This window comes from Perissodus microlepis, chromosome 2, assembly GCF_051167445.1.
Source record: "Perissodus microlepis isolate ML-2025 ecotype Zambia chromosome 2, ASM5116744v1, whole genome shotgun sequence".
Classification (NCBI taxonomy): Eukaryota; Metazoa; Chordata; class Actinopteri; order Cichliformes; family Cichlidae; genus Perissodus; species Perissodus microlepis.
The window spans coordinates 19,596,002-19,605,436 of record NC_140462.1 but is presented as its reverse complement, the minus strand read 5'-3'; the positions used below and the strand labels follow the sequence as shown (position 1 = coordinate 19,605,436).

Here is a 9,435-nt window from a genome sequence, read left to right as displayed (position 1 = left end):
GAGATTTTCAAGGCAGAAAACACATTTAAGCATCAATATCAGAGAACATTTTATGATTCCAGCAGCAAAACTGCATCAATTTAATTACTTAAATTAGTGGAAATAACTAATGCTACCTTGGATTATACTTGTGCTAAAAGGTAAGTAAAACTAGACCTTTTATATAGTGTTACCCCAAATTATGAGAAAACAGAGAAAAAAAATCCAGGGTACCAGGGTTTCTGCTGCTCTAAATTATAGACATTAACCTGTCGCAGTTTTCTGCTGTGTGATATGCCATGATTTTGGCTTTTACATGGTAACAAGTAAAGTGGGTCTAATGTTTTTTGTGTTCTTTAGCCAGGAACATTTCATACGCCTTCATACGTCCATCTCCTGGGCTTTAAATAAATTGTGAAAAAGATTGAAATGCTATATTTCAGTCCAAGTGCCTGTAACTGAAATTGAAGTAAAATTTTTCTTACATTCAACTTCTTGTATAAAAGAAAAGCTGATTCTAGAGAGGGGGGGGTCAGTGCACATTTTTTTTGTTTCTATGGCATGCTTTCTACAATATCTTGTCCACAAAGTTTTGAGTTCCTCCATTTCGCTGTTATTCATCCTCGTGACTGATTGTCTTTATGTTGTGAACTGCTTTTCAGACATTTGAACAGTTTAATATAATATCATATATCATATATGCGTTAATAACTATCACACTTTTGTTCTCTAAGTTGTAAACAGCACCCAGAGAGGAGGTAAATGCAAAGTATAAGTGAACCGGTAGGTGCAGCTGCAGTCTGAAAAAGAAAAAGGCCCATAATATCTTAAGAATTTCTAAATGGTCCTTGACGTTTTCATAACTACATCAACTTGTATGTTCAAAAGTGGTATTTTGCATGTGACAGGAAACCACTGAAAGGGGTCCACAGCTTTGAAGGACATCTTTATTTAGGCGTGAGCAGAGGAGAAAAGAGACGGTCACTGAGCCCTGAGGAGGCAGCGAAAAGGCCCTTCAAACCTGAGAAGCCTTTCATGATGTGCTTGAGCTGCATGCATTATCTGTTGCATGCCAGGGGTGGGTGGGAGCTCGTTTGTCAGCACAGCAGAGCCGAAAATAAACTATAAATCACGTCTGCACTATCTACACACATTAATTGGAGTGTAACAGCGGGCTATCCCCCCACTTCTGCCCTGGTGTCTGCAGTATTGTAGCCTAGAAGTTTTGAACAGCTTCCAAGAGGTGGAGGAACTTTTTTTTCTTGTCTCTTGGTTCCATTTACCGTATTAAGTGTTCTGTCCCCAGGGCTCTTCCATTTAGTGCTCCATCGCATGCAAGGATAATTTTTCTTTGGGAAAGTGGGTTCAGTTGTAACTTAGGGGACTAAAAGCATACTTAAAGCTGGCAGTAACCCCCCTCTCTCTGTCCCTTTCCTACCACTTTCCAATGTTGAGGTTGATTAAGGGTGCTATCACAGTGGACCTGATATTTGGTGGGAAATCTAGAAGGTGTTTGGGAGCATTTACTGCAAATGACTCTTGGCAGTGCCCTCTCATGTATTGCTCCATCTGAACACAATTTGGCAGCTCTAAGGAGGGGGCGTGGGGGCATGGTGTGCTGCGAGCCTCCTCCTTCATACCAGGGCATGAGGAAAAAAAAAAAAGAAAAAATCAAGACCTGTCATAAACACATCCTGCGGAGGAGGGGAAACAGAGATGTTACCACAGCAACTGGTATGTTACTGCATGGTGCAGGATTTCTGTTTAAAACATGAGATTAAATTCAAAGAACAGGCAGGATGGTGGTGGTGAATTAACAGCCTAATATGCTGTGAAAGTTTATTTCTGTGCTGGAAAGAAAGCAGGACTTTCACTGGAGGGGAGCTGCATTAATTAACTGTGTCAATGTAGAAAAAAACAGACTGAATATACCTTTTCCAGGCATGGTCATCTCATGTTTTTAACTTTAGCATTTTCTAAGGTAGGCAGTTTCTTATTTTCACCAGCAGAGGGGGCCATCCTGTGCCAAAAGCAGCCCTTTAAGGTTCATGTTGACCGTGAACAGACAAAGCGTGGGGTGTTGGCAAAGAGTGAAACGCCTTTTAAATGCAAAATTGAAGTTAGGTTTTTTTGTTTTTTTTTTTAAATTGGTTTGATCTTTTTTCACATGTTATCCGAAAACATAATAAAAAAATCTATTAATTATTTAAGTATTAAAGCAAAACACCAAGCAAATTGACAAGTTTCAGCTTCTCAAATGCGATGATTGGTTGTCTTTCTTATTTAAACTGAATAGTTTTGAGTTTTGAATTGCTGGCTGGACGAAAAGAAGCAGCATACTGTTCTTATCTTTGTCTCAGAGTACGTGTAATACCTCGTTTTTTTTGGCTTATTCCCCCTGTTTTTAAGTGCAAATGGACAAAAGTTGTTGTTTTTTTCACTTATGAAATTCACAATCCTCCTATATGCTTTGGTAAATAAAATACATTTTGCCTAATGTTGTTCACAGTTTTACACATAATACCCCAGTTCATGCTAAAAAAAAGTACAGTAAAAAATCATTTTCTGTATCTATAGATTGGACTTTTTCAGTTCTTTTTCAGTTTTAAGGTGCAAATACAAACAATGTTAGGTGACATTTTTTATTTTACTCTAAAATTTCAGGGTTAAACATAAGAATTTAATCCAATCTGACATGTTTCACTCAGTTTCTGTCATTTGTATTGGAAGCATGGTGGTGGAGCAGTTAGCATTGTCACCTGACAGTAAGAAGGTTCTGGGTTTGAACTTCCCTGGGGTCTTTGTTCTACTTGAGCGTTTTGGTTTCTCTGGTTTCCTGTCACAACCCGAATACGTGCTTGTCAGGTTAATCTGTGATTATGAGTTTGCCTTAGGTGCAGGTGTTGAAACATGCATGAACAAAAAAAGATTAAAGTGGTTAGCCTGAGTAGAAAAGTGCTCATACAAATGCCAGTCCATATTCAAGTGCATGAATAATTAATAATCAAAAGTACATAAATTAATTGAATGTGTACCTCTAAAATCAAGTTTATACCTTATTTTAAAAAGTCATGTTTTTGCACCATTATAGAAAGCACAGAAAAGACTGGTCTCCACAAGCTGTGAAGAGTACAAAGGTATTAGCTTAGACGGGTACCACCATATTGTCTTATTAAGATATCTAAGGATACAACAAGACAATAACGTCTTTTATTTTAGGAGGACAAAGAGTGTTGTCATTTAGGGAAAATTCTATTATCTATTAAGTCTATTAAAATATTATATTTATATTAGAAACTATTAAAATGCTATAACTGTGTCATATGGTTATATCTCCAGCAAAATAATTAGGTAAGTAATTAATTTTCCTAGTATTGTATTTAAATACAGTTATTGGGGACAACTACGTTATCTGGGTATTTTATGATACATATTATTTTATTAAAAAAACAAGAGATTACAAAAACAAAACGAAACTAAAAACGACTTAATCATAAAATAAGAGGGTTACATAAGAATGTTACAGAATAAACTACGGAGAAAGATTTGTACTGAAATATTGTTGTAATCGATTAGAAAATATGACGCTAATGGGATTATTCTGTATATCATTCATTAAAAAAGTGCTCTAATATCGGCATTTACAGGTAATAACGTAACATTTCATCATCACGGCCTGAAATGGCTGTTTTTAGGAGTCCATCACACTTGAAAGTAAAAGGTATAAAGAAAAGAGAAACGATAATAAGAAAATCATTTTCTGATCGTTCCTTTCGATGATTTATGGCACATTTTCAAGACTAAATGTAGCAAAGGGTGTTGAACGCTGGGGAAAGGGCCTAATTTACCTAAAATTGTTATGAGGTATTGATTCCAGTTGTTCAAATGATCGTCCCTTTTTTGTGAGTCAAATCAGCTGTTTACATTTCCTGCCACTTACAGCTACTTGCCGCTTATTGCTGTTTCTCGCAGCGTGGTTACCAAAAACATAGAGTAACCCGCGGAGCTCTGCTCGACATCGCAGTGATAGGCTGCACACTGGCTGACTCTGCTGGAGAATTGGCAGACTTTTCTATTTATTTTCCATTTTTTCCCAGGATGAAGCGCACGGGTCAACGAGGCTTGTTTAGGACTAAAGAAAACCGTGTGGTATGAGAAAGAGGGAGAGCGAGAAAGTTTCTACAATACAAGAGATTTTTCAAGTGTGTGATATACCACTCTGTGTGTTGTTGGCCTTGGGTGGAATGAGCAGTTTCTAAAAGAACAAGGGCAGGGTGTGTGAAAATATCCAGATGTGTCGGCGGTTTTGTGCTTTTCCCTTTTTCCAGTTGTGTTTTCATTGCTTGCGGTGATGCAGACTTTCATCCGCAAGGTCACATCCAGGCCTGAGACAATGCCACTTAATTTCATTTAATTCATTTTCACGGGACAGGGACATGCGGTTGCACCGAGTGATTTTTAAAAGAAACTTCAGACGTGCGGCTTCCCATATCGTTGAAATTTTTGGGGAGAGTAACTTCTTGTGGAGATGTGTTCACTGAAAAAAAGCAAAGCGTGTTTTTAACTTTTCCAGTGGCTGGGATGACCCCAAAGACACCAGATGTCAAAATGTTAAGAGGTATTTTCACTGGCCACTAGATGGTATAATATATGCACGCAACAGGGTTTGGACCAGATGACAGCAGCACTGATAAACTCCACTCAGCTGGGGCGATTTTTCACACTTTTTCTACCTGTTATTCACAGGATGCTGGGTTCGTTTAGCAGAGTTGTGGGTGTATTACACAGCCGCACCAGCTGCTTTCAGGATGCACAAAAAAGGCGCTTGCAAGAAAGGGCATATTTAGATTTATCATGCAGCTCAGCATTTAAAGCTAATATTCATTCAGGTCCTCTGATTTTTCAAAACAGAAAATATGTCCAAAAAGCATCTGGATCGAGAACACTGACTGAAACTTGAGCTTTTCTTGATCTTGATTTCACAGTTCAAGATTATTTGAACAAAACTTTTCATCTGGTATCTTTTCAAATAATCGATTCTGCGTTTAACTGTAGATTAAAGCCGGCAGCGAAAGTCAAGCGCAGAAAATGAAATGAGACTCAAAAGCGCAAAGGAAACAAAATATAAATATGTAGTAAAATTAGAAAAAAAGTTTAACAGGTATTCGTGCTATAATAATAATAATATTAATAATAATAATAATAATAATAATAATAATAATAATAATAATAATAATACGTTTTGTCCCTGTTTATCTTAATTGACGCGATTTCTTACCAGCATTGATAAGAATAAACTGAATTAAACGCATTAAACAGTTCCATAGACAAATATGTCTTAAAAGCAAAGGTTTTAATACCTTTCAGGATGGTTTCATTAGGATCGTGTGAGGTGTCTAGGTCATCTAAAAAGTTCTTATTAATCCTAATAACTATGTCATGTCCATGTTATCCTCTGACCTGTGCGTTAAGACGGCGACGAGGTCATTATGTTTACTATTTAATCCAATTTAGTGGTAAATAAAAACAGCAGAAAAGTGCTGAGATCCGGTTTTTTAGGCGAGCGACGTGTAAAACGCCACAAAGGTCAAGATCCGGACCTGCAGCTCAGATGGTTGTCCACTTAAACTTTGAGACAGGGTGGACTATCACACTTTATACCCAGCACCATAGTAATGCCTAAAAGTGGTCATACATGCAGTATATCTGATATTTAGAGCGTTTCAACAAAGCTTGGCTTAAAAAAGGCAAACGTTCATTTTACGCACAAAATAATTATCCGTAAAAAAGGCGATTTTTAAAAGAGTCACGTGTTATTTTAAATGGAAGTAAAATCAGTTTTGATTCTTATTCATCGGGGAAAAGGGAATTCATTGTTTAAAGGGCGTTGAACTGAAATCTGTAAGAACAGCCTCTACTGAATCTAATAAGACTTCAGAAATTTAGTACTTGTAAGTGAGGTGCCTTTTATTTTTTACTCGTAGTCTGTTTATATAGTTGAAGAAGTTTGCGGATATGCTGAGGTTTTAACGATTCAACATCCTGGGTGTAAAGAAGGCGATACATTGTGTTAACTTAATTAAAGGTAGACGGCGTGAATAGCCTGTCACTCGCTGGTCAACCCTGAAGGCAACAACCATCACATTACGGGCGGGAGGCACAGGTTTCCCAGACAGATCTGAGGGTTGATGAAGGGTTAAGGTTTTTTTTAAATGATTAAATTTCCTACAAATTCAGTCCTGATGTTGCATTTAAGTGATTTGAGGAAAATCGGAGACAATGCTTTCTACTATACAGTTCTGAATGATGTTGCTGGTGAATTCTACTATCTTGTGATCTCGGACATTTGCGCATGCCATCCTCATTTTTCTTACTGCAGGATTTAAAAAAAAAAACAACTTTAGCAACGCAAGGAAATCTGGTATTTTGCTAAATTAACCATACGTTTTGTTACATAATAAAACATTACCAAAAAGCAATCCTATACACAGGAGTCATACATGCACGAAGACTGTCCTCTTGTTTTGGATGAAGTTTCGGTTAAAATAAATGCGTTGGTTGACATTTGCTTCTCAAGCTCTGACCAAATAAAGTTTTTTCTTCCCCCAGCTGGTTAAAAGCAGCATGACGTCGTTTACAGTGACCAATCATAGAACGACTTTCCTCTTCTCTAGGCCAATCGGACGCGAAAAGGCTGCCTGTCAGTCACAGGTGAGGGCGTATGGTGAAAAAATTGGGTGAAAAGAGCTGGAGATTGTAGTGAGCCCGGGTTGATGGTAGAGCTATGCAGCCGAGCAGCATCGCTTCTGCGGATGTAGCAGAAACTTTTTACGGCTTCTCCCGAGGGATGCGACTAGAAACCAACACTGGAGGGGTAAAGTTAAGAGCCAGCAGCGATCGACGGAGGGAGTAAAATAAAATGTGGATGAACTGACATTTACTCCACTATCTGGGCCGGGTAATTACTGAACCTGAAGTCAGAGCAATCTTCGCTTCTTTGAAAAAATGGCCGTTCGTGGCAACTCGCTGATGCCTTTCTCAATCCAAGCCATCCTGAACAAAAAAGACGACAGTCGACACTTGCCAGATTTGGACATGTGCTTTTCAAAGACTGCCTGCTGGAAAATATTTGGAGAGATGGACGGCGGATCGAGGAGAAACGAGAGTGAAGCTTGTGAGCCGACCGACCAGAAGAGCTACGACTCGGATTCGGGACTCAGTGAGGACAACGACAGCAAGACTCCAGCCCCATGTAAATCGGAGAAAGACGGAGACCCTGCGTCGGATGTGCCGGAGGAAAGCCTGCAAGAGGAGACGGACCACGAGTCTGCAGCTGCGGAAAACTCCAAGAGTGACACGGAGCCCGGTAATGGCACGGGTAAGTAGGCCAGAACGATCAGAATAACTATAACTCAGGGGGAAAAGCGTGACTGGTTTAAGTACAACAATAAGACTCCGCGAAACTCTTCGCTTTAATACAGAGTTCAGTGCTCTTTTAATTTAGATATTTACACTGCTGTTACAGCTGTGTGGAATCACAAGAAGAGCTGCCAGGTGTTATTGCAGGGCATAGGCCCTATTTTCAAAACTTCTTCACATCCTGATAGCTTTTATGCACCGAGTCATCTCGTTACGCATGAGTATATATGCATTCCTGGCTTAATTTTAGACTTTGTCACGATAACATTGATGATTTGGCACGTTTATGTTTTGACTGACGGTATAATCGACCAGCAACACACGGCTGGTTTAATGTCAGGAGTAATGATCTTAAATGAAATAATTTTAAATGAGGCCTAAATGAAAAAAACTTTTTTGTTTAATCTAAAATAAAAAAGAAAGGTAAACGCAGTTTGTTTTTAATAAAAAGTGAAAATAAACATACCTTCGTATAAGTTTGCACATTTCTCTAAGTTTAATTTTTCGCCTTTTCGTTTCACTGATTCAAAACTCAAAGCAACCATAAAATAATCAACAAGTATGAACGTAATGCCCAGACAAATAAGAGATTCAAATGCATCGTCCATCTGTGTGCCGTCCTCTTCCAGATTCCAGCAACCTGGACGAGAAGAGTCTGGATCAACCTAAACAGCGGAAAAAGCGCTCCAGAGCTGCCTTCTCTCATGCACAGGTCTTCGAGCTGGAGCGCCGTTTCAACCACCAGCGGTACCTTTCCGGGCCGGAGCGGGCGGACCTGGCGGCCTCTCTGAAGCTCACAGAGACTCAGGTGAAGATCTGGTTCCAGAACCGCCGGTACAAGACGAAACGCCGCCAGATGGCCGCCGATCTGATGGCTTCAACCCCAGCAGCCAAGAAGGTGGCGGTGAAAGTTTTGGTGCGGGACGACCAGAGACAGTACAGCCCGGGAGAGATCTTACGGCCCCCGCTGCTCTCCCTGCAACCGTCCTACTATTACCCCTACGCCTACTGCCTCCCTGCATGGACGCTCTCTGCGTGTGCGGGGAACCAGTGAAAACTCGGTGACTGTATTTATTCATTTTTATTATTTTTGCTCCCAGGAAGCCCAAATAGCTTTACTTCTGACAAGAGGAAGAGGCCCGAGGGGACTGCATAACGTCTCTGATTGAATTTCCTCACCATGTTGTCCAGGCAAGACAGCAAAAACGTTTCATGGCTTTTCACATCCTGAAATACTTTAAAGCGACTCCTTCATGTATGTAGTAAGGTTTTTCCCCCTCCAGGGACCCGTTAAAGAAACAGTTTCTCATGGTTTAGACCCTAAAATCATAAGCGGAGAGACAGGACCTCCTAAAAATGTCACTATGTTATCCTCTGAGGAGTGACACAGCAATAATATTAAAGTATTTGTGTCTTTGCTTGGACTCCCTCAAGGACCTCTGAAGCCCCCGGAACCTGTTTTGGAAACCGGAGGCCTGAGCAGACTGAAAATGTCACCTTAATGTCGATTTATATTTTACATGCGCCTTCCTACCTCTGCAGTGATTGGAAATAGGCATATTCCATTAACTTCTCAAACAGCTATCTCTGTTGCAGGTTGTGTATTTGTTTTCTCTTGCTGTGTTTGTAAAGGTAAGATAATTCAGCACTTTTGAGCATATACGTTACTTTATTTCAATGCATTATAGTGTGGTTCGCTGTTAGACTGAAAAGAGGCGGTTTGTTGAGTTACTGGCCTATAGCAGGAAGCAGGCTAAAACAAGCCGACCTCCTATTAAAATGTACATGTTTTATTTGTGTTAAGTGACTGTTTAGATCGAAAAACATTAAAACATATCAGGCATTACTTTCATTGGGATGCAATTTTATTTTTTAAGGGTTACGTTTAGTATTGGAACATTAAATATAAATATCCACAAAGCAATCAAAATTTTTTTACCAATAATTAAAACAATTTAACCCTTTTTTGTCCGACAAATACAAAAAGGCTCTCTTTCTCTCTTTTTAACTTAATGGCCAAAAAGAAAATAAATGCAC

General features: G+C 39.3%; 1 protein-coding gene across 1 annotated transcript; it reads left to right on the top strand.

Annotated features, from left to right (window-relative positions):
* Window positions 1-6,762: 6,762 nt before the first annotated feature.
* nkx3-2 (NK3 homeobox 2) lies at window positions 6,763-9,234 on the top strand. Its single transcript, XM_084938771.1, has 2 exons — window positions 6,763-7,357; window positions 8,028-9,234. Exons 1-2 carry the CDS (start codon window positions 6,985-6,987, stop codon window positions 8,450-8,452), a joined length of 798 nt encoding a protein of 265 aa, XP_084794897.1. The 5' UTR covers window positions 6,763-6,984; the 3' UTR covers window positions 8,453-9,234.
* The last annotated feature ends 201 nt before the right edge of the window (window positions 9,235-9,435 follow it).